The sequence below is a fragment of the Drosophila novamexicana genome, unplaced genomic scaffold (assembly GCF_003285875.2).
Source record: "Drosophila novamexicana strain 15010-1031.04,08,12 unplaced genomic scaffold, DnovRS2.1 tig00001151-arrow-arrow-pilon, whole genome shotgun sequence".
Taxonomy (NCBI): Eukaryota; Metazoa; Arthropoda; class Insecta; order Diptera; family Drosophilidae; genus Drosophila; species Drosophila novamexicana.
In genome coordinates, this window is record NW_020824842.1 from 930448 (window position 1) to 956757 (window position 26310).

General features: G+C 38.8%; 8 protein-coding genes across 11 annotated transcripts; 4 read left to right on the forward strand and 4 right to left on the reverse strand.

Moving 5' to 3' along the window:
• Positions 1-3257: 3257 nt before the first annotated feature.
• LOC115766459 (high mobility group protein DSP1) lies at positions 3258-7894 on the reverse strand. 2 transcript variants are annotated; one of them, XM_030710393.1, is made up of 6 exons: positions 7314-7894; positions 4483-4959; positions 4241-4399; positions 3954-4117; positions 3669-3843; positions 3258-3607 (listed from the first exon to the last, which is right to left on the reverse strand). In XM_030710393.1, exons 1-6 carry the CDS (start codon positions 7335-7337, stop codon positions 3416-3418), a joined length of 1191 nt encoding a protein of 396 aa, XP_030566253.1. In that variant the 5' UTR covers positions 7338-7894; the 3' UTR covers positions 3258-3415. The 2 variants fall into 2 exon arrangements, with proteins under 2 accessions (XP_030566253.1, XP_030566252.1); XM_030710392.1 differs by having other exon boundaries at positions 4483-4980.
• Positions 7895-9494: 1600 nt separating this feature from the next.
• On the forward strand, positions 9495-10266 carry LOC115766394 (HIG1 domain family member 2A, mitochondrial). The gene is made up of 3 exons (XM_030710306.1): positions 9495-9602; positions 9666-9836; positions 9932-10266. The coding sequence occupies exons 2-3, from the start codon at positions 9692-9694 to the stop codon at positions 10093-10095; spliced, it is 309 nt and encodes a 102-aa protein (XP_030566166.1). The 5' UTR covers positions 9495-9602; positions 9666-9691; the 3' UTR covers positions 10096-10266.
• An 801-nt stretch (positions 10267-11067) lies between these two features.
• On the forward strand, positions 11068-13441 carry LOC115766412. Of its 2 annotated transcripts, XM_030710332.1 has the most exons (4): positions 11068-11097; positions 11806-12145; positions 12223-12535; positions 12599-13441. In XM_030710332.1, the coding sequence occupies exons 2-4, from the start codon at positions 11811-11813 to the stop codon at positions 12917-12919; spliced, it is 969 nt and encodes a 322-aa protein (XP_030566192.1). In that variant the 5' UTR covers positions 11068-11097; positions 11806-11810; the 3' UTR covers positions 12920-13441. The 2 variants fall into 2 exon arrangements, with proteins under 2 accessions (XP_030566192.1, XP_030566191.1); XM_030710331.1 differs by lacking the exon at positions 11068-11097 and having other exon boundaries at positions 11771-12145.
• Positions 13442-13607: 166 nt separating this feature from the next.
• On the reverse strand, positions 13608-16038 carry LOC115766387 (calpain-C). The gene is made up of 2 exons (XM_030710292.1): positions 15036-16038; positions 13608-14976 (listed from the first exon to the last, which is right to left on the reverse strand). The coding sequence occupies exons 1-2, from the start codon at positions 15734-15736 to the stop codon at positions 13677-13679; spliced, it is 2001 nt and encodes a 666-aa protein (XP_030566152.1). The 5' UTR covers positions 15737-16038; the 3' UTR covers positions 13608-13676.
• A 51-nt stretch (positions 16039-16089) lies between these two features.
• On the reverse strand, positions 16090-17610 carry LOC115766407 (cell death abnormality protein 8). 2 transcript variants are annotated; one of them, XM_030710325.1, is made up of 5 exons: positions 17215-17610; positions 16998-17153; positions 16805-16935; positions 16574-16726; positions 16090-16504 (listed from the first exon to the last, which is right to left on the reverse strand). In XM_030710325.1, the coding sequence occupies exons 1-5, from the start codon at positions 17427-17429 to the stop codon at positions 16116-16118; spliced, it is 1044 nt and encodes a 347-aa protein (XP_030566185.1). In that variant the 5' UTR covers positions 17430-17610; the 3' UTR covers positions 16090-16115. The 2 variants fall into 2 exon arrangements, with proteins under 2 accessions (XP_030566185.1, XP_030566186.1); XM_030710326.1 differs by lacking the exon at positions 16090-16504 and having other exon boundaries at positions 16580-16726; positions 16798-16935.
• A 490-nt stretch (positions 17611-18100) lies between these two features.
• LOC115766457 (27 kDa hemolymph protein) lies at positions 18101-19470 on the reverse strand. Its single transcript, XM_030710389.1, has 2 exons — positions 19388-19470; positions 18101-19317 (listed from the first exon to the last, which is right to left on the reverse strand). Exon 2 carries the CDS (start codon positions 19209-19211, stop codon positions 18309-18311), a length of 903 nt encoding a protein of 300 aa, XP_030566249.1. The 5' UTR covers positions 19212-19317; positions 19388-19470; the 3' UTR covers positions 18101-18308.
• A 309-nt stretch (positions 19471-19779) lies between these two features.
• On the forward strand, positions 19780-23326 carry LOC115766468 (putative ATP-dependent RNA helicase SoYb). The gene is made up of 4 exons (XM_030710410.1): positions 19780-19859; positions 19957-20401; positions 20459-22426; positions 22489-23326. Exons 1-4 carry the CDS (start codon positions 19843-19845, stop codon positions 23137-23139), a joined length of 3081 nt encoding a protein of 1026 aa, XP_030566270.1. The 5' UTR covers positions 19780-19842; the 3' UTR covers positions 23140-23326.
• Positions 23327-23966: 640 nt separating this feature from the next.
• Positions 23967-26213, forward strand: LOC115766358 (mitosis initiation protein fs(1)Ya). The gene is made up of 2 exons (XM_030710258.1): positions 23967-23984; positions 24048-26213. Exons 1-2 carry the CDS (start codon positions 23967-23969, stop codon positions 26211-26213), a joined length of 2184 nt encoding a protein of 727 aa, XP_030566118.1.
• Positions 26214-26310: the final 97 nt, after the last annotated feature.

A 26310-nucleotide genomic window follows, 5' to 3' on the forward strand; every position in this document is an offset into this window, starting at 1 on the left:
AATATTTTCAGTAGAACGTGCAATTATAAATTTAAGATTGAATTGTTTCATTATAATTTCCAATCCAAACCAATCCAACCAACACCAAATAAAAATAAAAAAAATACTTACCATGTCATGTTGTACAGTTTTTACCATTTGCATGTGCTGAGAAATGATGTAAGAACTGGGCGACAGGTTTTGCCAGACTTGCTGCAACATGATCTGGGGAATCAGCCAAATCGCAACTGATTGAATATTTAATTGTTCTATGAATAACCTTATACTAGCACACATCTCTCGTTCAATGTCAACAATCTCAGCAATTACGCGTGCCTTTTTGTTAATCTGTCAATTAGATCATAATGTATGCGACTTGCGATTAAAAAGAGCTATTATTGCAAATCTTAAACGTGTGCGAAATCTGAAGCAAATACTCCTCCTATATGTTATGTTTTATATATATTCCATGAATCTTATTCAAAAGCTCTAATCGCAAACTTTTTTACTATTTTCCTTTAATTTTGAATTATTGTGTAATAGGATGCTGAAAACACAGTTTCATTTATAGAGATCCTGAGCAATATTTTGGACCAGTTCGAGCAGTTCGAGCAGTTCGCATATTTGCCTCTCGCTCTAATCGATTGTTTCGTGGTTTCTATAAACTGATCAAACTCAGTATTGTCGATGTGAACAATGTGAATGTGGTTTTTGTTGCCTGGCAAGAAAATAGATCAGCAATGAATGCATTAATTCATTTTTCGATATGCTAACATTAACATGAGAAAATAATAAAATTGTTTTGCTTCTGAAACAGCATAGAAAACGGACGTAAATCAAACATAACGAAATCTCTCAAATTTGCCTTCATAAGCGTATATCTAGCTAAATTATATTTATTTTCAACTATTTTTACAGGATTGTGTAAATTCATAGAAAAAAAAATTAAATAAAAAAAATACCTTAGTATCTAATGTAATTCACCCTTACACATATACATACGTAATCCATAAAAATGTTAATTATTTTATTATTTTTTCTTTTTTTTTTTTTGTTTTTCAAATATTACGTTGTGGAATATATATTTTAAATTTGGACAGCTTAAAAGAACAAACAAAAAAAAAAAGGCTTATATACAGAACCGATCTTGGAGATGGACCACAATCAGAACGTACACATCCGAGAATACACTAAAAACAAAGTATCACTTTTCTAAAAGTTTATTTGTATTAGTTTACTTTCTTATAACAAGCACGGGGAACTGGAATTGTCATAGTAAATAATGTAAGGAGTTACTGTTTAATCGAAAATTAAAATATATCTATGTAATATTCTCTACACTTCTATGAATATCATCTCGGTGGCGAGTTATTCTCTGGCAAAACAAAAATAAAAAACAAAAAAAAAAATCATTGTTTTTTTTTTTTTTGTTAAGAAAATAATAACTGTACATACATTTGAGGTATATAACGTGACCATCATATCAGGTGTACGGTATTGTTAATAAAGCGGTAGCATTATAATGCTACGAATATGCATATGCGGTTGTTGTGTTCTCTCGTATGTGAATCGATTTGTCACGCCATATTCTATCTAATATGTATCCATACTAGTCCTAATAATGTGTATGATTCTTGTTGTTTGCTTAGGAAGTCTCTCGATATTTTCGGATTTCAACATATTTCGTATATATGCTGTGTTTTTTTTTCCAGATCTCGCTCGTTATATATTTATTTATTTATTTTTTATTAATTTATTGATACATCATGCCACATATCGAAGTATGCCCACATCATGAGATTTTGCACAATCTGCAAGCTTGTGCAAACGTACGATATCAAAAAAGCATAATTTACTCTATCGTATATACATATATATATACATATACATACATATATGTGTGTGTGTATCAGTGTATGAGTGTGTGTGTGTGTGTCTGTCTGTCTGTGTGTGCATGTGTGTGTATATATAACTGAGTTAATTGGCCTGCATAAAAGGATCATAATGCATACAGGTTGCTCCTCTTAAGCATTGGCAATACTTTCCTAGTGTACATGTTGTTGTTGTCATTGTTGTTGTTAAAACTATATACTCTTTCAGAATCAATCTCCTTAGTATAAAGCCAATGGTTTAAATAATACTTCAATATGTATGTACATGGCCAAGACAACAGGCGTGCCGTCAGTGTCCGTTATTTTTGTTTTTGTTCTTTGTTTTTCTTTGTTTCATATAATGCGTACAAGTACTCGTATATGTTTAACAGCCTAAAACATACAATTTTATATTCATAATACATCTGGATTCAATTAATTCATACCGGCGACTATCGGAAATCTAACATCCAATTATCTTTATGTATTTACACAGAAAAACAACTCCAACTTTGCCCATTTACCAGAGCAACTTAATTTATATGGAGGAAATTTCTTATCCAAATTAAACAAAAAAAAAATAGTTTAAAAAAAAAAAAAAATAAATAAAAATGAATTTGCTGTTGGGAATGTTGACACATTCGCGAAGTTTGAATATTGGGTATAATGTCCGATTAACCCGTTGAAAATATAAACGTAATGCCTTTATCTCGATTCTTTTATATTGATAAAAGTTTTTTTTTTGTTTTTTTGTTTCATTTTTAAATGCTGACAATATATTCATTGTGATAATTTAGTAGTATTTTTTTTTTTTTTTTTTTTTTTTTTTTTTTTTTGTATTTTGAAATTGTTTGATAATACATATTTAGTTATATATAAATATATGTATTTATATATGCATATATACACATAAATATGTAGAGAGATATCACCCGCCACTGAGTTAAGTATTTCAAATTATCACGTTTCATTGAGTAGTTGCAACTCCAATGAGTAAACGCATCATTTTTTTGTTTGTTTAGTTTCATTATTGGTGAATCATCTAAATTTAATAAATGGGGAAATATGTACCAATATACGTAATATGTATATACATATGTTTTGTATGTTTGTTTAGTGGTAACGATTGCTGAGAATGACATGGATGAATTTCTTCAAGTTATAAAATAATTCGTTCTTAGTGTTTTAGGAGAAACTTATCATTGAAGCACAAAAATAAGATTTGCAGACAGATGAATGTCATTTTAATCTAACCATATACTTATATATTATATTCTTAAAATAAAACTTATAAAAGGTTTCTTTGTGATTTTCTCCTTCAGTAATTCATGGAAATTTGATTACTTATTATTAAAAAAAAAAAATTAATTTTATATTAATTTTATATATATTTATATATAAATATATATATATTTATATATATATATATATTATATCAATATATACTTGTGTATATATATGCAACACACATTAGTTAACCTGGTTAGGGATTAACTAATGTTCTTTCCTTGTTCGCGATGACCAACGATAGTGTATAAATAGTGAAGAGTATTTTACTGCTAGACCTATTGATTCTCGTCATCATCACCGTCGCCATCATCGTCGTCATGCTGCTCATCCAGCTGCTGGTGCTGTTGCTGGGCAGCGGCCGCAAGTAACGCGGCTTTCTGTACTGCTTGTGCCTGCGCCTGGATCGACGCTTGCATCGAAGGTGCTGACATGGCAATTTTCCCGCTTGTCTTGTACTCGGTCATTTCCTAGAAATTGCAAAAATTTGTTAAATATTTGACACAACTCATATAAAGCCAATGCACATACCCGTTCATATCGTGCCTTGTCCCTTTCTGCCATCGATTCGTACTTTTGCTTAACTTCAGGATCGACGTCAGACCATTTGCGGCCAAGCTCTTTGGCAATATCACCCACACCGTATTCCGGATTAAGAGCCTTTACCTTATTTCTCTCATCGTTGCAGAACCAAAAGAACGCAGACCTAATCAAAACAAATAAATTGAATTAAATTAATCGTTATGTATCTTACAGAAATGAGTACAAATATGAAATGAGTAAATATTAGTATAATCAATTTTGCTACGAACTCACAATGAACGTTTTGGCGCATTCGGGTCCTTGATTTGTTTTCTTTTCTTGCCACGTCCCACAACTGCACCCTTGGGCGGCACATAGTTTTGCATCTCTGTCTCATAACGTTGTTTGTCTTTTTCAGCCATTTCATGGAAGCGTTTTTTCTCCTTATCGACCATCGTCTAATTGGAGAGTAAAACCAATTGGTAGATTCTTCCATATTTTGTATATTGGGGGTTCGATTGAATGATATTGTCCAACAATCAAACATATCGTTCAATTCGAAAGCCCAGGACAATAATTACCTTCCAACGCTCAGCGCACTTCCGTGAGAATTCAGCGAAAATCACTGTCTCATCGGGATGCTTCTTTTTGTGCTCCTCCCTGCAAGTTTGTACAAAGTATGCGTAAGCAGTCATTCGACCTCTGGGTTTCGCATCAGCTTTTCCTCTGATCATTGGGCTCTACAAGGAAAATATCGGTGGATTAGTGAAATATTCTGTTGCAAATTACAATATTTCAATTTAATTGAAAATAAATCACTTACCCCGGCCGAATTGATGACATTCTGTTGCTGCTGCTGTTGCTGCATCTGTTGTTGTTGCTGTTGTTGCTGCTGTTGCTGCTGCTGTTGCTGCTGTTGTTGCTGCTGTTGCTGCTGCTGTTGCTGCTGCAACTGGGCAGCTGTGTTAGCATCCACCTGGCCCTGATTGGCAGCCGAATACCACCATTGGGAGCCGGGCACCGCTGCTGCGGCTGCGGCCTGCGCCATATTTAGGCGGTAATCATAGCCGGTAGTTGCCGCATTGGAGGTGGCAACAACTTGTGCCATTGTTGTGGCTGGATTGGGGAAACTACTGGCCATTTTGTATGTAAATAGCTGTTGGGTGCCAACGCCGGATGTGGTGTTGGAGCTATTTTGATGTGCCTGCTGTTGGTTCTGCTGGACAACCACTTGGTGTTGTTGCAACTGTTGCTGTTGTACTGCAGCCGCTTGTTGTTGTTGCTGCGCAGCCAGTTGCTGCTGATAGTGTTGAATTGTTTGCTAATCAATAGTTTGTTGTTGTGGTTGTTGTTTTTGTTATGAATGTGTTTATGTGTGGGTGTGCATGTAAATGTTGTGAATAAGTGCGAGGCCAATACGAACAAGTCTTATTGCCAAAAAAAACCCTACAGTTTTTTTATCGCGCTGGCGTCGCACTTATCACCGAATTAAATATATACATAAATTTAACAAAAACATTATTAATTTATGTAAGGATAGTTGGTATATATCGAACTTGTATTTTTTTTAGAAACATATTCTATTTCGAATTCTGATTAAATCGACATTAAAAATCGATATATTACCAACATCCAAATATAAATTATATGGAGATTGTGAAATATATAACTGACCTACGACTTATATATGTAAGTATGTACGTATGTATGCATAAATGTGTATTTGCTTGAACTATTCATGAAGAATTCGCAATTAATATTATTATAAAAATAATAAATTCCATTTGACTTGTTAAAATGGGAACTAATAAAGGAAAAAAAAAAAGACCTAAAAAAGAGAGCAAGTCGTAGATCTTGCTAAGCTACAGTTGGCATTTGGCGCCAAAAACGATCTCTCGCTGCCGCTGGCGGGTTTCACGCTCAGCAGCACACACATGCATATTTGTGTACTTGTGCTTGTGCAAGTATACGGTGAAAACGCGCATGAGCATGAGTTCCAAATGGTTGGAGCAGCAACATCTGCGGCGTTGCATGTTCCAATTCTCAATGATTCCATTCACTTCAGTCAATAACACTCCATGCTGCGCTTCTTATTAGCAATGGATGCGTCAAAAATGTAAACAAATTGTTACGCATATATGTATGTATGTACACGCGTTCGTGTACGTACACACAGGCCAACATGTGTGTTCATACAAATGGGCATGATTGCGAAAATATTAACAAATTTTGACAAAAAAAATCAGCTGTTAAGATTTCCTTTGTGTCGAAAAGAGTCGCCGAAGTGCAACAACTGAGAATGGGTTTTGAGAAAGGCACGTTTTTTATAAAGAGCAGGTTCATTCGGTTCATGAACCAATTTATCGGCTGTTCTTTTATTCTGTCAATGCCAGGGGTGTCTTAACTACTCATGCAAAAAACGGCAACACTGGCAAAACATACAAACACATGTACACATTTGATGTATAAATGTATGAGTGAGCGCCCCGGTGAGAAAATAAAATAAAATGCTCTTTACAATGTAAATATGTTTCTGCGTACATACACACATACATATGTGCGTACAGAGAACAGACAAAGCACTTCGAGTTTATACACACACACACAAACGTACACACATACATACAGGCATATTAGTTGAAGTTGTCTTCTCACAGCAAGAGACACTATACAAAGAAAAGAATTCACATGGGGAGCACCACGCATACATATTTATATGCATATGTACATACACATACATACGGTATGTACATGCAGTCAATTTCAGATTACGCAAGCTTCGATGTTGTGTGCATACATATTTCAAGTTTTCATTTGTATGTTTGTATATGTATACATTTATAGCTTAACTATGCATATACAAATGTATATATGTATTTATAACACACGCACACACAGCTGTGTTTGTGTCTGCTCAACATTTGAAAAATCGAGGCACATGTCATTTCCAATTTTATAATGTTAAATATATGTATGTATGTCTGTATGCATTACATTTATATATATACGCATGAACTATGCAATTTAGCTGTTCTAAATTAACACATGCATAAGTAAACGCCGAACGAGCAACAAAATAAAATAAAATAAAAAATGGCGGCCATAGATGCGCACGCAAAATAAAAATGTTGCTTGTATGTATGAATATATGTATGCATATACGCATAGCGTCGTTCGTATGCATGTACATATGTATATACGCAGCTACATATGTATGCCTGTCTGTAGTTCACATATTTAGTTTCTTTTCAAATGTATGCATGTATGTTGGTGATGTACAAATGTATGTACGTACACGAAAAACTTGGTAAAATGTATGCATGTACCAATGTTAATACACATGTATGCATTGAGATTCCAACTCGGCCATTGTAAAATTTCCATACTCTCTCATGCGTCTCATATTATATGTATGCATACATCCATACATATGTACGTATACTCCAATGTATATATGTATGTATGTATAAAAATTGAAGTGCGTGTTTGCCAATTTAATTTGTTGTTGGCGGGAAAAAAATCTTTAACTTGCGACACTAAATGCTGCATGACGCTGTCGAGCAAAATAGACGATAAACGCCAGAATAGTTCGTGCAAATATACATACAGACATGTACATTTGTGTGTGCGTGCGTGTTGTGCACTTAAGCTTACCTGTATTTGATGAAAATGTTCCATGATTTAAAACGATTCCTGTGCAAACGATTCGTACTGGGGGTTGCGGGGAAGAGTTCAAGTTTTTTTTTTATAGCTTAATATGTGTATGTATTTTTGCAGGTATGCGTTCTTCTTCTTTCAATTTTTGCACTGCACTCAACACAAAATCAATGGCCAAAATAAGTTGAAAGCCAGTTGCAACTAGCATTCGATTATTCTATGTACATATGTACGTTATATTGATTATTATACATACATATATATATATATATATATTTATGACGCAGGAACTAGCAGACGCCACACGGTTATTTGAAAATTTGTTACCGATTCTTACGGCGAATCAGCGTAACAGCGAACGAAACGATAAACGTAACGTAACGCGAGTTTGGAGTTTGGTGCTTCTTCTGTTGTTATTGTTTGTTTTTAGTTAGTAAAAAATAAACAAACGACGCCACAAACGCAGCTTTATTGCAGTAAATGTGTTTTTGTTGGTATCAATGCGGAAAAGATGAGGTTCGCGCGCCGCTCGCTTGATTGAAAACACACACAGAGAGAGTACCAACAACGAATGCAAAGGCTATTGAATTGAATAGCCGTCTCTGCCTTACTGTGCTTCATAGCCCAGCCTGGCTAGCGCCAGACTTCTGTATGCGTTGAATGCGCAAGTGTGTGCGTTTGTGTGAGTAACTCTGTGTCTGTGTGTGAGAACGAGCGAGAGAGAGAGAGACGGAGAGAGAGAGAGCAAGCAGCCAGCGGCGTGCTCTGAGTACAGTTTACTGAGCACACTTTCTCTCCTGCTGTCCAATGAGTGTTAAGTGTGTGTATGTGTGTGTGTATACACGTGGTGGAGGGAAACAGGCCTTATAACATTTTTGGCTTGTTACTTTTTATACTAAGGTTCATGCAAACATATGTATGTACATACATACATATGAACATACACTGTCAGTAAACGTCTTCAAACATACATACATATATACACACATGCAAACAACATACAGATGTATGTACCTTACTTTTAAATGTACATGCATACAAACAAACCTATGTATGTATGCACTTAAACATATTTATATGGTCAAACATGTATGTACATACATACATACATATTTATGAATAGGGTACGTCTTTGATAAATAACTGCTTTACTCATTTTATTTTTGTCTACAAACTATCCATACATCATTAAAACGCACTTAAAAACCAGCCAAATATGTATGTATGTACATTTGCTATACATGTTTATAAATATGTTTGTAAGTAATTATGTACATGTCTGTGAATGTACATACGTACATATTTACCTACACACGTACGTTCAAATGTACATACATATGCATATGTACATATATATGTATATATGTATGCATCCCCATGCCATTCCAATAATACATTCACATTTATTTGAATGTGTGCGTTTGTTTTTCGCCTCTACACAAACACAAAAATGCATGTATATTATTGGACATACACACACAATGATATTCTCGCTACATACACATGTTTCATTTTGCGTTCCTCGTCTGACTGTACTTCAAAACTCTCTCATTTTAAAAAGAGAGAAACATGGTTGGAATAATGCAGCTGTGTGTGAACGTGTTAGTGAGGTCAGAAATACCCAACACACAAATTTTCTTCGATTTTATTTGATCATCACAGGGTTGTTTCTAAATATATACATATGTGTGTACATATAAACATACATATGTTTTAATTTATGCGCTTGCCGTTAAATGACATACAAAACTGGCCTTAAAATAATAAACAATTCAAATATTGTAAATGAAAATATAGGTATTTATAAATTAAAAATATACTTCACTTATTAGTTATAATAAGTCATGTGCATATAATATATCAAAGATTGGGAAAAAATAATGAATAGCCCCATTCGATAAACGATTTCGAAATCAGCATTCCGTTGTTAATTCAACTCGGTAACCAATGCTAGGGACGGAACAGATTTTGAGAAACTAGAAAATGAATAGAACTAATTGAACTGTAAGTTCAAGTTCGTACTTCATGCAACCAAATGGGTATCTTAAAATGGGTATATTTTTGAAAAAAAAAAAAAAAAAATGTATAAATGCAATGAAGAATTGTTTAAAAATCGATTTGACATATTTGAAAAAAGCATCAATTTATTTAAAGTCAGATAAGAAATGTTAGTTCCGTAAATATTCTCTACTCATATTTAGCGCATACACATCCCTGTTCCAATGCAACGTTCCGCATTGTGACCGTCATCTGTGCGCACGTCTGTAATCATCTGTTTATTTGGATGTGTGTTCCATTCTGTTAATATGAGTTGTCGGTATTGGATCTGACTTATTGTTTAAATTGCAGAAAAACCTGTTCAAGCTATTGAAAAGATGCCCAACAAATCGGAAATACCTTTACCAGCGGAAGACTTAGACTGGATTCAGTTACGTCAGGATCTGGGGCCAGTTGTCGAAATTGAAACGACCAAGGAAAGACTTGTGCGCAAAATAAAGGAGAACCCTTTGGTGCCAATTGGTAAGCGATATACTAGAATTTGTTCGAATTTCGTTATGTAAACGTTGCCAATTATCGTTGAGATTTGCTTTCTGTTTCTGTTTATATGCACATAGGATGCCTGGCCACAACCGCAGCCCTAACAGCTGGCCTATACAACTTTCGCACCGGCAACCGCAGGATGTCCCAATTTATGATGCGTACCCGTATTGCAGCACAAGGATTCACAGTGCTGGCATTGATCGTTGGCGTCGTTATGACATATGGGGACAAAAAATAGTATAATTGTGATCCTAATATTTACTCATATATCGCAAGTGTATGTAGCATAAATTAAATGGTTATCACAGTTTTTTTTTTTTTTTTTTTTTCTTTTACCCAACATTTGTTATTAAACGAGCTGTATAACTCGCTTAGTGCCCAATTAATGTAATATATTTGATAGCAACAACGTGTTTTATGTAGTTAATGTTTATAAAGAGAGACTCGTTACAATCTATGCTTATCAAGTGCCTGTTGTTTGATACTCGGGAACTATGTTGCCAATAAAAGCGTCTATCATGACTAGTTGGACAGTCTGATTTGATCATTGATGCTAATAATTCATATATTCATATGAGCATCGAGCATTCATTAAGTGCATTTTCTTTTGGTCTTCGCCTAGGCCAAGTCTTATTGCCCCTTTGGTAACTAGCCAAGCGAATCTGCATTCGGTGTTCGGATTTGGCATAAGTTAAGTTTTCTCTGATTAACGGTACACATGTACGTAGGCTTCATTTTACTGTTACTCTTACGTAAAGTTATTTGTTTGCCCTTACTGAATGTAGTTTGATGTCATTAACAATTATTTGAAAGCTTTATCATTATTTTTTTTTTTCGACTAAGACTCGGCATCAAAACCCCTTAAAACCCGCAACTTTGTTGAAGACGGCCTTCAGTCAATTCATTTCAGTCATGATACCACTTTAATTTGTTTCACAACCGATTTTCAATGCATAATACCTTTCAAAATGTTCGATTTTTGTTACACTTTTTAGCCTATGTAGATTATATAGGAACATGCAAAGAATTTAGCTACATGTCAAATAATGTGGGGGACAATTTGAATAATCCGACTATGTGTATTGGCTGGGTGTGGCTAAGCCAGCAGGGGTTACTTGTTACCCACATTGAGTGGAGGTGCGCGCGCATGGACGCTCTTCGAGCTGGGAATATGGCAATTGTTTTCGCTACTCAGTTCAAGGTAAGATTTCATCGGTACAGGACACGTTATTGGATTAAGGTTTGTCAATGTTTAGAGAGAAGTTGACTTTTTTTTCATTCTTTTTGTTCGAGTAAAACAGTGTTAATTGGTTGATATTATCGGTTGCACATATATGCATATCATATATACACATATGCATCATTCGAGTGTCGATTGCTCGAGGATTTGCTGTCTGTATTTGGGTCGAGCCAAGGGTATACAATTGAGACAAACAAAACATTTTCACAATTAACCATCGAAATGCGTATGCGTACGTGTATGTGTATGTGTATATATGAAAAGCTAAATACTTTTGGCTAATGAAAACACAATTTGTTAGTTTTTTTTAAAAAAGTTGCCTGATAAAACGAGTGAACTTTAGTCGTAAATGCACGACTAGGATGTACCCAAGCTCACGCTCTTTTCCATGCATACAAACACACACACACACACGCATACAAATAAGAGCACGCACGCACGCACGCACGCACGCACGCACGCACGCCGCCGCAAGCTGCGCACTTAACGCATTGGCTGTGCTTCTTCTGCCCCGGAACCCAGTTTATAAGAAATGGTTTCTTGAAGAACTGCCGTGTTTATTGCCTGATCGCTATGAAACTTTCACGGACTTAATATGGCATTCGTATGTGTTTAAATATAAAATTATCTGAGCTTGGGTTTAGTTGAGCGGTTAAATAACATAGCATACACAAAGGTATACAAATTGGTCTATGTCCTTACTTTCAGGCAAAATGAATATCTTACTTGGAAATTGTGTGGGCAGTTGTGACCAATTGGCTGGTCCGCCACCAGATTTTATACTCTCAATGCCGCCGCCGCCGCTGCCATCGTTCCTGATATCAAAACCGAAGAGCATTGATATATTGTTGCCATCGAATGAGTCTCAGCCGTGTTTTGCAGCCTTTATGTGTGGCCAAAACCAGCATAATGATAGCGGCAATGAGCTGATGGAGCTGGTACGCAGCGATACAAAGAGTTTGGAAAATGTTTGGTTTTTCGTCTCGTCGTGCATTGGCATATTTGTGCTTGCCTGTTTCCTGGCATTGATTGTCATCAGATGCAAAGAGTATGTATTCCAGATTGCCTACAAAAATGATTTGATCTTTATTAAATTGCATGAATTGTTTTCATAATTATACTTAGCACCTTTTTCTCGTATCATGATGCGAATATCAAGCAAAACGCAATCAATGCCCTGGGTGAAGCAACCAAATCGAATGCCTTCACCTCGGGGGGAATACTCTATCCATGCGCCACAGCAAACAGTCGGGATCTTTTGCAGAGTCAGCTGGTGAATGATAGCCGCCTGCTGTGGGCCACCTTAACGCCACACGGCACCAGGCATTTCATAATTGAGAACTCTCAGGATGGCCACTACGAGTCCGTTGATTATCGCGGCAAGGCGCACAATCAGGTGTTCCGCGGCTATGCCAAGCAGTCGCAATCCTTTGTCAAGGTATCATAAGACATATTTGAATTGGCAGTTTATTGTGTCTATAGCATTTTGAAATATTCGCAGTCCTTCGATAACAATGGCTTTGTTGATTACGATTATGAGGATCCGACACCCCTAATGGACTCCTACCATGACGATATGGACTCGGGCTACCAAGAGCCCCATGAAGTGACCGGCTCGCTTCGACGCTCCCCATTGCGAGCACTCGCATCGTCACCCACAGCGAATGATATATCAAATATAACATCAACAAATCATAATCCCAACAATCTGGGGCCGAGCATCCATTCGAGTCAGGCTGCCAATACGCTCTCCATCAGCCGTAAGACAACGCTGTCGCGGCGCATTAGCGATGCCTCCTCCCATAATGGAACCTCTATGTAATGTTTGGTGCTCGTAGTCGCCTCGCCTAGTGTTACGCGCAATCAAGTTTTTTGTAAATTAAACATGGATTAATTGAGCAAACGGGAATCAGGAAAAATTTGCGTGCAGGAGAAAGCTGAAGATGCGTTGAAATGCCTGTCGTCCATAAAAAAACGAAAAAAAAAAAAAACTAATAAACTATTCATACAGTATTTATATACAGAAATGTATGTCCGCCTAGTCTAAGCAAAGTACTTAGTAATACGTCAGATACACATAGAACTCGATATGTTGCATAAGCTGCTAAACACAATTATTGAATCGCTAAATAGTAAATAAATAATATGCATTTTAGCTGCCAACTCGCAATATCGCCAGCTGCAACATAATATTATACATATATTGTATACTTTACAGCTGACAGTATACACAATCCTACAATACTATCCTATCATAATACACTTATAATTATTTATATTTTATGAATTTAAGCATATAAATATACATATTTTAAACTAATATACGTACAATATTAAGTGAAAATCATGGTTGTTGTTTCAATTTTCAATTTTATTTTACAATGCGCTTTCAACAACTTATGTTATATGTACATATACATTTATATATATATAAATATATATAAATATATATATACGCAATTTGTTTGTCCCATTAAAAATAAATAATTATAACGAACAGCATATAAAATTAAAATTTACTTTTTTTTCGCGAAAAAAAAAAAACAATTTATTACACAACGTTAGCAGCTTCCATGTGTTCAGCAACTTAATATGCTCTTGATCCAATCATGCAGATGGACCTCAATGACATTCACCTGGTTGTAGTTCTTCATGTGGAATTGATTGAAGGCCGTCGTCAGTTGCATTACGGCCGAGACAAAGTCGCTGAGGCGCAGAGTGCCATCTTTACGTATATATCGCTGGATTAGACAGTTCATGATATCTGTGCTCAGTTGGAATCCGATGTCATAAAGTGCATCACGTAGGCGTTCGGCACGTAAAATGCCGGCTTTCTCTTTTGTATACATTTTGAAAACACCTTGCCATGATTTCAGATTAACCATAAATGTTTTGAACTGTTGGAACGTGATGCGGCCGTTGCCGGTTTTGTCTTGGAGTGCGATTACCTGTCGGCATATATCAATGTTGGCGCATCCTTTGATATAGTCATTTGGTAGGCATGCCTCCAATAATTCGTGCAGCTCAAAGCAATTAATTGTCTTATTTTCATCGGCCAATTGCATATAAACGGGTTCATATTGACAGACACTCTTGATTTTCTGCACATTATCGTCGCTTTTTAGCGATGGGAATGGATCCAGCAATATCATTGTCTGCGTCTCCAGGCATGATAGCCGAAATGCCGACGTGCCCAGTATTCGAACCGTAAACTGTGCCTCCTCGGCGGGCTCATAGGTGGTGGGCATCAGCACATAGTGGCCGATATCAAGCTGTGTGTGATAGCTGACATGTCTGGTATTGCCATAGTCTGAGTTAAGGAAGCTCACTTGATTCTTGAAGAAGTCCTTTTGTAAACATTCGTTTAGGCTATAGTCCCGATTCCACATGTACATGGTGAAACCAATTACTTTCGGCTCGACAGCGGTATGCTGATTCAGGGCAATAACAATATCCTGTTTCTCCTGTATGGATACCAATAACTGTGGATTTATGTGAAAGGATTCATGGTTACGGCAACCGCCGGCAGTTACACCGCGTTTCCATTGTCCTTGATACATTTTCATTTTCCAGTGCAGCGGTCGTCCTTTAAGCATTTGCTCTCCATTTGCTGTATCCGAGTCCAAATAAACGATCTCTAGTGCTGTGAATGTGTGCACAAAATCATAAAACGAGATCCAAAACTCGCCCAATTCCAATTGGGCCAATAGACGTCCACGTTCCGTCGATGATACACGCTCCCATGTCTTAGACGTGGGCGACCAATCGCCAATAAAATTGGTTTTATCGCCAAAAGGCTTGGATGAGAATGTATCCTTAATACGAACCAGCTGTACCGAATCGCCAATAACGGTCTCAACTTTATCCAAACACGAAAGCCTTTAAGTAAATTTCAATAATACTATATATATTTAGAAAATCATATCAGCCAGACATACCTGTAATTGGCATTCACTAAAATGCCATTTGGTAGCCTTTCCGTAGTGTTCTTTTTCTGTACTGCCGCATTCTTAACCGCAATGCAGGTGACAATGCACGTTGTTGCCAGATGATCCTTCAGCGTTTGCGGCCTTATGCTGTCCGATATTATGGGCATGCATTTGACAACACCGCCGAGTAGATCGGTCAAGCCATCGGATCGTGTGCCATATTTGAGCGCCTCATAGGAGCCATGCAATTTGGCGATCGCCTTCTCCAATAGCGATGCCCAGAAGCAGTTGGATGACTGCGGCTGCATGAATGCGAGCCTGCCATTGATGGTCGGTAGACGATCGTCGACAAGCACTTCCACCCACTCCCCACACCACCACAGGCGAAAGCGATAGATGCCCATCGATTTTTCCAGACTCTGATCGGCGGGCACAACGCGATAAAATAAATTTCGCAACGAATATAAAACGCCCAAACATGAAACGAGCCAACGATCACCCATTTTACCAGGTATCACATCGAATTCTGCATTTTCATTTAGAAACGATGCCTGTGGATTGTTTAGTTCGGCAATGCGTTTCCATTGGAATGTGAATGGGGGCGTTTGATAATAAAATACGGATGATTGTATCGCTGGGAAATCAGCATCTTCCCACAATATATTTCTTGACCTACAATCACTGATAATGCGCTCATATTTTGATGCCATATTTCTTATATATTGTCCATATGTAATTGGTGTTTACATCACAACGATCGATTGTACAATTTAATTGTGTTTGATAGTCCTATGGAACTTTTTGAGTCTGAAGTGAAAGTTAATTTGTTGCTGCTGGCTTCGTTGGTAAGTCACTGCCACCTAGTCTAAGCCACTTCTTTGAGTGTGACCAGCTCTTCATAACGAAAAAACTGCAAATCAAAGCTAACTTTAATCGTCGGCTCAAGTCACGCTTGCGCGCATGCGCTTTTTGAGAGCGAGCGAGAAGGCAACACAATATGGATTAAAAAAGAAATATTATATATTCTTCTAAATGAAAAAAAAAAAAAAAAAATACCAATTTGAATTTTATTTTGCACTGTATTAACTATTAAAATACAGCAGACGTTATTCCTGGATGGCATTTCAAATAATAGTAAATCATAAGAGCAATGCCCATTATAAAAAACCCGTTTATCAATATGGCTAGATATAAGGGAATCCAAATAATACAAGTGAATAGATTTTGTAGAAAACATAACGATAAATAAATGATATACTTATACTTTGTTGGTCCATCTGAAACAGGTGTAAATATGAATATATATACCGCTCCAAATGTAAGGCACAATATGTAATTCAAAATCTGAGATCTTCCAAACTTCGGCGTGTCCACAATGAAGACTACAGTGCCACACAATAGTATATGTAGAATACAAGCCGCAAAAGTTTCCATAGGAAATATACTGGCCATGTATGCGATACAAATAGTGCGGGATGCTAAAGATTATATTGTTTGGTATACAAATTATTTCAATAAGATAGCTGCTTAGAATCAATTCGATTTACCTGTAAAACTGAGTAGAAAACAGAACTGTACGACAAGTCCTTTTGTTTCTATATCGTACTTGTCTAGCTGAACCAAGCGATTCGATCGGTTATAGGCCACCAAACACCAAGCGATGCTTATGAAATATATTAAAAAGGTCAGGGCACGTAGATCTGAAAATAAATGTACTTTACATTATGCATGTACTAAACATATTAATATATAAACTCATAGTGCATTATACTTATTACACGTTAAACTCTTGATATATCGCAATACAATAGCAAGCTGCAAAACTTTTTGGGGAGCAGATTCTAGAAATGAATCGAAGAGTCTTATGAAACCCACGTTACATTCTTCCTTTAAATATCTGTGATAACATCTAGAAATTGATGGAAACAAATTAAATATAGATTTTTCGACATTCTCTGAGCTTCTTCTTACTCAATTTGAGCAACCTTGTCGCCGCGCTTTTTAGCCTCATTATACTTCAATGTCCAGTTCAAGGTAGTTGCATCTCGAAACAAATACGAGAGTACAAGTTTCCAAAATAGGTCCGCACAGATGACGGGCTTTTTGCCCAGGTTACTAACGATTAGTCTACAAATTCCAATGGATATACGATAAAAAGGATAGCATATAAAAACAAACATTTGCTTACACATTTGAATATATTAGCGTCGTTAAAATCATAGGTAATAATATTGATGAAATTGTCCAGTGGCAATAGGTATACGATTCCGTTTTCCAATATTCAAACGCCAGATACCAGTTCATCAGGATCGTAATGAATCGCATAAATGCTGAAATTGCAGTCATTACAATGCTAAACGCAGTTATCTGGTCTGAGAATGCTGCAGTCTCAATGTTCTCCATAGTTTGGCGATAGACGTAACCTCTCTTAATAGCCTGAATCTTTATATGAGATTACAGTTTCCTATATACTATTAACTCTTCATTTAATAATCATATTTAAAACTTTCGAATGTTGTTTGTAGTTTGAGCCACAGCTGAGGCTTGTAAGCATATTTTTTTTTGTATGCGGAAGGCAAGCCAGCTGCGCATTAGAGATGGGAGATCTGAGCAAACACGAGCTATCGGAATATTCAACTCGCGCTTAAAAAATGGTGCTAATTCTTGCTTCAATAAATACTGACTGCTGTCTTGAACAAATGTTTAGGGAAAACGCTGCACATTTATTTTGCCTAAATTTTAGATAAGACAGCTTTCTGTTTTTTCTTGCACTGAAAAATAGAAAATCTTAAGAAAAGTAATTGCTACTGTCTTATTTTGATTTATTTATTTTCACTTTTTTGATACTTTTACGTTTCCATTGACATTCCATTTTCTGATAAACTTTAAACCTGTACCCTCTATTTGAATAGTTTTCTATATGTATGAGATTTACTTGATTTACATGTATAATAATAGAGAGATGTCCCCATTTATATGATATAGGAGATTACAATAAAACACTGTTGTGTAGAGAAAATAGCTTATAAACTGAGAACCGAGCATAAAGGATACATATAGCACGCAAATAATACATACAATGTATAAAAAATGTCCCCAAGTTCAATTGTTCGTTTCTTTGCTGTAACATTTGCACCATAGCCGATCGGCCAGATTGTAAACAAATATTTTGATGTCTTACAAATAACGCACCCACTTTTTGGCAAGCGAACTCCGCGAAGGATACAAACATGAACGCGGCAAGTTCGATATTTCGATTCCAAAAAGAAAAAAAAAAACAAATTACTTAAAACAATAAATCTTACTAAGCATAAATATCAATAGAGCACACAAGAGGAGGCTAGTTGCATGAGTATTGGTTAGCGCACTTGCGCTTCCAGTTAAGGCCAACTGCTGGTAATTGCGGCAAAGAGTCTCGTTTCTTATAAAATTGAACATGGACTCAATTAGATTGGCGGGTGTTATTTTCGAGCAGTGCTCTAGGTGACGGACAATGCATGTTTCCAATGTTTTTATATCGCTGCACTGTTTCTGGCCCACAACCAATTTGGGTATTGCCTTGATTTTATTATTATCGTGCATATCTGCCTCGTTAAAATACGTAGAAAATGTGCTGTTAATGCACTGTTGAATATTCTCCCTTTGTGATTCAAGGCACTCGGGACCTTCTTCCGCAATAAATAAGGCTATTTGGTCACCATCTTTATGGCACACAAAGTTTAACAAACTTTGGATAATACGTTTAATAACGTCCTGGCTTTCCTGCTCCTCCTTGTCCAGGCATGGCAACAGCTTGTTCGTGAACACATCAAAACAGTCTATGGCATTCGTTCGTTTAGCACAATATTTGTTGAACACGACATCCAGTTCGCCTTCAGGACTTGCCTCCTGTATCTCCCGCTGCAGTGTTGTATAATTGACAAGACTATTTACGCATTCGCTAAGCGTTGAAGCACCAGCCTCAATATCATTGTATGCCCGGTCGCCAGCCTCTTCGCCGGACACCTCAATGCATTTATTGCGGAATACTTCTTTGACTTGGTTGTAGGTAATGTTGGTTTTTAACAACTCATCTGGAAGTTGGCTTGGCAGATCGAGTTTATCCAAATTTAATTGCGCCTGCGCTTCAAAAATTCCGCATATTATTAGGTTTGACCATATCAAGTAAACGGCTGCCAACTTCATTCTGTTATATGATTATTAATTGGGCTTACTCAAACTTAAGTATTTCAAATAAAAAATGTGGTCAAACTATTTTGTTATGATGATCCAAGCAGCATTACCGTAACCCCTTCGAAAAAAAAGTGTTGTTTTAGTAATTAGTTGCAAATTGACATCAATTACATATGTATAATATGTACTTGTACTTTGAAATCCGAATCGTATGTGTGGATTTTTATAATTAATTAGTCATTGTGTTTATGTTACCAAGCCCCATCAATGCTTAAGGCCGTTTATCGTATATCGGGAATGATGGAAGGCCGTTTATCGTATATCGGGAATGATGGAATAGAACAAAAAAGATGTGCGTCAAATTAGCGGCGATGACTTCGCGTCGATTTTTGGTACTTGGTATCGAAAAAAGGTATTGCCCACTTTTAAGTACATTTAAGTCACCGCCGCTAATTTGACGTACATATTGTTGTCAATGTGTTGTGATAAACGCTATCGGCGCCATTTCGATAATATCTACTTATTTAGTTTTTGATTTTGATTTTCATTTTTTTTTTTTTTTGAATAGACTGTTAATGTGATTATTTGTTTGAGCTGTTACATTTGTTGATTGCTTACAGATCGTTATTTAATTTGTTAATTCATGAATAACAATAACAGGTAATTAATATCAATTTGCTGATAATGTGAAAAAACTCAACTTAACCAAATCTTTTTGAATCTTGTATTCCCCTTTCGCTCATTACTTACTGCTCAGCTTGGTGACACAAAGAGTCAGTGGCGCTGGTCGTGGCAATTTGGATAGAGCTTTGCGCTCATATTACCATGGTGATAATGAGCTCAATCAATATTTTGAACAATCGCTTGTGACCCAGGGCGCCGCGAAGTTGTGCGGCAATGCTGCATTATCAGCGCTAGCGGATGAGACCGGAAATGGGAATGAAAATGAACAAGTCACAAAACATGTTTGTGATGATGTTGAATTCACCTATTTGACGCCATCATCTAAGAGAGCGGCTCTCGATGTGTTGGCTGCCATATTTAAAAACGAGGATTTGAATGTCGTCCGCTTTTTGGTGATCTGTGAGCAGGCGGATGAGGCAGCCGATTGGATGCAAGAGTTGGGCAGGCGCAGCGTTGGCTGCCTTTTGTTAAACGAGCCCAAAAAGTTTATTGACTGCGTCCGCTTGTGGACTGACGGCGTAAGTAGAGGGTTTCATATTTACAGACAGCTTCCATTTACCTTCGCTATTTTACAGTCACTTAACTCGGTGCTGATTGTATGCGATCTTGTGTTGGAGCTGCTTGTGCAGTGTAGATCTTTGAGAGTCAACTACTTGATACACTCGACACAGCCATTGCCGCATGTGTTTCAAAAGCGTCTCGATGCCTTGATACCGATACCACGCAAGGGCATACAAGTGCTGGTCCTCAGATGCCCGGCAGCGAACCAGTTGCAATATATAGCTGCAGAACAAGTGTCTCCCAAAGCCGCAGCATCGAACGGTCGGGCAAGCATAAGTCTATCGGAGCTGAGTGCAACAGCAACATTAGCAGCATCAACTAAAAAACGTAGCCCAATGCTAAATAAAGAGTATTCAGTCGAAGATGCGTTGCCTGGCTCGGATGCAATACCCCAAACCATGTCAAGCCCTACGCCCTCTGACACATCAACATCTTCTGATGCATTCGATCCTGCTCACAAATCGCTCACTCTGCAACCCGGTGAAGAGCAGTTCGATACGGCCACCGGCTGTGTTCACACATATAACAACTTCGGCATCTTTGCCTGGAGTCGGTCGGAACAAATTTCGTGCTTTAACATAAGTGAAGTGGCCGCAATTGGACCGACCATCAAGGCAGCCATGCAAGTGCTTAACATTGGACATGCCCGCGCCAAAAGTGTGCAGCGCTACGCCTGGACGCATGTAGCTGCTGGTCGCTCCATGTGCGCAATCGGCAATGAGTCAATTGGCAAAACATGGTGCTATTTGCCCACGCTGTGTCAGCGCAATATTCAGGAGTCGAAGAATCGTAAATTCGACGGCAGCGACTATGGCCCCAGCAGCATTATCCTATGCGCAAATGCTCAGCAGGGCGAGCAAATTGGTAAATGGTGCTTGGACCTGCTGGGCATGCAGCGCGACGATATGGAGCACGTGATCAAGTTATTCAAGCATACCAGTGCTTACGTGGTTGCCCAACGTATGACACGTCCCTGCGGCATTTTAATTACAACTGTGGAGCAGCTAGGGCACATATATCAATTGCATAGCAAGTCGGTGCCCATTTTTAATCCGCGCGTCTTACGCTGTCTCGCCTTTGATGGCATCGATATCATGTGGCGTAACAGCCGAATCCCTTGCGAGAAAGTTACACAATGGCTATTTAATATTCTGCGCTTCGAGGAAGGCCACGCTCAGCTGTTCGTCGTTGGACGTTTGTGGATCGAACGGTTTATGTGTCGTGTCTTACCAAAATTGCCTGATGTGTTGCTCTTGTTCGAGGATGCGCTAGAAGCCACTGTATTTAACGGCCTGAAACTGGAAATGCTGACAACAAAGCCCCATCAACATGACCAGGATATATTGGCTTTGCTGCAGAACAAAAAACTAGATGAGCTTCGCGTGGTGCTAGCATGCCAAGGCAAACCTGACGCATCGAAGCTAAGCAAACTACTTTCCGACGCGAACATCAGTAGTATAATAATAGACAAACAAGATCGATGTTCAGAGATCGCATATGCCGAATGGTCCAAAAAACGTAAGGCCAGCGTGTTAATTACCATTGACGATGTGGTTCCCAAATTGCGAAGCGGGAGTATTGACTGTTTAATCCACTACGACTATAACAACTGGCCACGTTTTAAGGCACGCTTCAGCCTGTTCTATGGTAATTACAAAACACAAACAAAAAACTCCACTACTGCAGCCATATCCATAATGCATGTTGGTCTTGGTGATGTTGAGCAAACATGGCTTATATGCGATTTTATGCTGAAGCACAATCGTTCTCCGCCCGACTCCTACATGTCTATGCTGACGGAATATCGCAGGAATTGCGAACTCGATCAACCGCGTTCTAATTTGCCGCTGTGCCGCCATCTGATGGCCTATGGCAACTGCTATCGTCACACGTGCCAATATCGGCACATCTTGTGGGATTTTGAGACGGTGCCACCGGATCACCATCCAAAAAAAGGAGATATGGAATTCTACGTGCTTGCAGTAACTAAATAATAGCCTTTTATATATCATACATCTACAATCATGTTTTTTTTTTCTTTTAGAGCGTAACGCCAGCCCAAACTGCTGCCAAGCTAACTAAGGACAAAATTGCGAAATACTTTTTTAGCATGCCCGTTACCAAGCTGGGCGAAAGCATTCAATTGCACTACGAGAATCCGCTCAATCGACAAGTGCATTTGAATCCCAAGGTTGGCGATATATGCGTGTTAAAGCTAAACAAGCTATATCAACGGGTGGGAGTCACACGCATGAATACTGGAGGTCAATGTGATGTCAGACAACTAGATGCTGGCGTTGAGTTTTCATTGATACACAAATCGGAGCTGCTTGTGTGCGATGAGAAGTTTAAGGACGCATCCTTTGAGGCCTACGACCTGCGCATCACTGGTCTAGCGCCCTTCAATATGGAGCGCATTTGGCCAGAGGATGCCAAAAGATTGGTACGCCGCAAATTCTTCAATCGACTTTTGGGAAAGCCATGTCGCACTTTTACTGCTAAGGTCGATTTTGCTTTTCATGAAATCATTTTCGTGGAGAATGTGTACGACGATGCCGGCAATGACCTGAAAAGTTTTGTGCTCAAAAATATTCCCGTACTCCTAGATAAAGATGTGAAGACGCGCCTGCAAAATGTGGTTTCCACAGCCAAGCCGTTTTGTTATGAAGAGCTCGCAAATCCTGCGAGTCCTTAAGAATTTGAATCTCTTGCAATTATATCAAACTATTTGCTCATATTTACATTTATCCAAAGACTGCCATTTGGCAACATTGGGCGCAAATTTTTAAATTGTAAAACTTGACTATTTATTTCCTTGTTTGTGATTATACATTTTGTAAACCGTACGATGCTTAAGTAAGAACCAAACAGTTTTAACGTTAATAAAAAAGCTTAATATAACGATAAAGCGTTTCTTTTGTTAATTTTTTCAAAATGTTCAGACACTTTTTTTCCGACGTGGTAAAAATAAATATATAAAGTGGTACATTGGTATATTGGAAGCAAAAATTAAATAAAACCGTTACAAGGTTTGTTTTTACAAACCCGAACCTCAAGTCAGCCAATAAATATTTTAAATATGAAAAGGTCGCCAAAACCATCAATTTATATTGGGTATTGGTACTTTTCAAGAAGATGTAAGCGGAAGGAGAATGTACCAATTTATAATAAAAAAGTCATTTGCATACATAAAGTACCAGTTTTGGTACATTTGTACCACATGTGGCAGCCGCCTAAGCCTTTAGGTATATGTATATGTACATACAACCGATAATTTCCCTGCGCATTCGAATTAAAAGCATCTGCGTAAATGTACCGTTGTTATAGTCGAAAAAGTCTATAATAACTAATATCGATATAAATTGTATATATCGGTTAGTTGGCCACCAACTATTGAAATGCATGCGTGTAAAAGAACCGTTGCAATATTATGTATTTGTATGTGTGTATCATGTAAAAGTTATGTTCATAAATATATGTATGTGAGTGTGTACGCTATTCTATTAGAATTATACAATTAACATGCGGTTTTCTGATGAGGTAAGAGACCATTCTATTCGCCGCTCGAACTCCGAACTCGAATTCAAATTTGTGCCCTTGCAGGCCAAGTGCCATATTTGCAAGCGAATCTTTTGCTGCGGCAAATGCCGCCAAAAACACCAGTTCGAAACACACGCCATTGCAATAAGCCAACCGATGGCCCAGCACAGGGATACGGTTGCATTTGGCACTGAGATTGAAGTGAAAACGACAACCATCTATGTGTTTTGTCCGATCTGTGAGCAAAAACCGTTGACGCTGCGCGAGGAGATGTACACGGAGCTGCTGGCCCACATCGAGAGCGTGCACCTGCCATTGCGCTGTCGCAAGTGTCTGCGCCACTATACAAAGATCGACGATTTAAAAGAGTTCAGCAAATGCATCGATTTGGGCCAGGACTGCAGTTCCGCTAGCTCGGCTCAGAACCTAAGCTGCGACACAGACGCTTCAAAGGTAACGGTTAAAAAGGCAATAGTGGCTGCCAACACAATATCGACTCAGACATCACCCAACATAGCGAAAGACATGAACGAAACACAGCATCACCTTAACCTTACGCCCATATCGCTGTTCAATCTACGCTGGAAAGCCAAGAGTCGTCTGCAACAGGACGAGTTCATCAGCGACAGCGTCTCTTCAATACGAAATCTGTCCTCAGACAGTGTAAATTTGTTGGAGCAACAGCGTCGCAGCATTGGGCAAGTGTCTGCGCCGCCAGATAACGCACGCAAGGATAAGGGCAAAGTTATACGATCCACTTCGACGCCATTGCAGGTCTATACAGTGTTCGCTAAGCCCAAGGAGACACTTACTTTTAATGCATCGGCCGTTGGCGGCGGTCACATATCCAGCATTCATCACAGTGGCTGCGTGCTGGACGAACAAAACACGGCCCCGCCTTCTGCGCCAGATAACAGTCATCTACTGCCGCCGCCGTCGCACCAACAGCGCACCTGGAAGGTTGGCGGTCGCGGCAAGATGAGTGCTGTGACGCCACTGCGTCAGGTTATGTCTAAGAGCATACAAAAGGCATTTGTGGAGCATGGCGTCGGAATTCTGGCCACCCAAGGCGACCAGCAACGCATGCGCCTTGATTTGAGCGAGAACAGCTCGCCAAATGCCGGCTTACCATTGGATCTGCGTATGTCACCAGTCCTTCGGCGTACGCAGAGCGAAGACAGCAGGGAAACCGAAAATGGGCGCAGTTCGATTGGCCCTGCAGAACCCTACCAGATACTGCTGTCCGCTCAGAAGCTCACTAGAGAATCCATTATCATAACACGTACTCAGCACTCCGGTAACAGCGGCTCGTTGCCCGCATCTATGTCTAGCGCCAGCACCACCAGCACCGTTTATAATTCATGCGAGAGCGTGGAAATAATCACCGCCTCCTCATCTACTGCCGAACTAAGCGCCAATATAAAGCAAGCGAATGTCAATTGCATCGTGAATGTGCCACCAATAACGCCCATTACTCGCATACCTGGCGCCATAATCAACAAGAAGCTTATCAAATTTGAGACACCGCAAAAACAGGATATTCAAACAACACAAGCGATTGAGTCCACGCCGGACGACAAGGAAATCTTTTATACCCCTAATCCGAGCACTAGTCCATCAGCTGCCCACGGCAGCCCAATTGCTGACCCTGACCCCAGCAACAGTGCGCGACGGAGGCAGCAGATTGTGCCGCGCCAGCTGAGCGGCCAATTCTCGCCGCAGGTGAAGAAGCCACAGCTGCCGCGACCTCAGGGACCACGGACGCGTCCTCCCTTGCGCGTGTGTCACAATCAAAAGTCCTTTAGCTGCGTGCAGGATATCGGCAGCGACGATGAGGACGAGGTGTTCCTGCCAAACAGCGCATCTACGCATAACGACAAGAAGCGCCCAACTGTGGGCACTAAGTCGGAGACAGGACGACTTTGGTCACTGATGTCATCTGTCATGCGCTTTCCAATGAGATCGCTGAGAACTGATCGCTATTCCAGCAGCGCCGACAATGAGAACGCCCCTACCACTTCCGGTTCGCTAATCAGACGCTGTGCCTCCATTGCTGGTTCATTGGTTCGCACCATTCATGCTCATGATGGTGATGATATGCAGAGCTTGAAACGAAAACGTACCCAAACGCTGGACAGTGCGTACTGTAATCCATTGTCACCGACTAACTCCTCGAAGCGTTTGCGTATACAGCCAAGGAAACCAATCGACCGCATGCGCAAGAATTAGTTGTATTCTTTCTTTTCAAATATTTAAGTTGTGTCATTTTCCCATTAATAAATAATGTTGTACGAGAATCTTGGGGATTTCAAAAACTTTTTAAAAA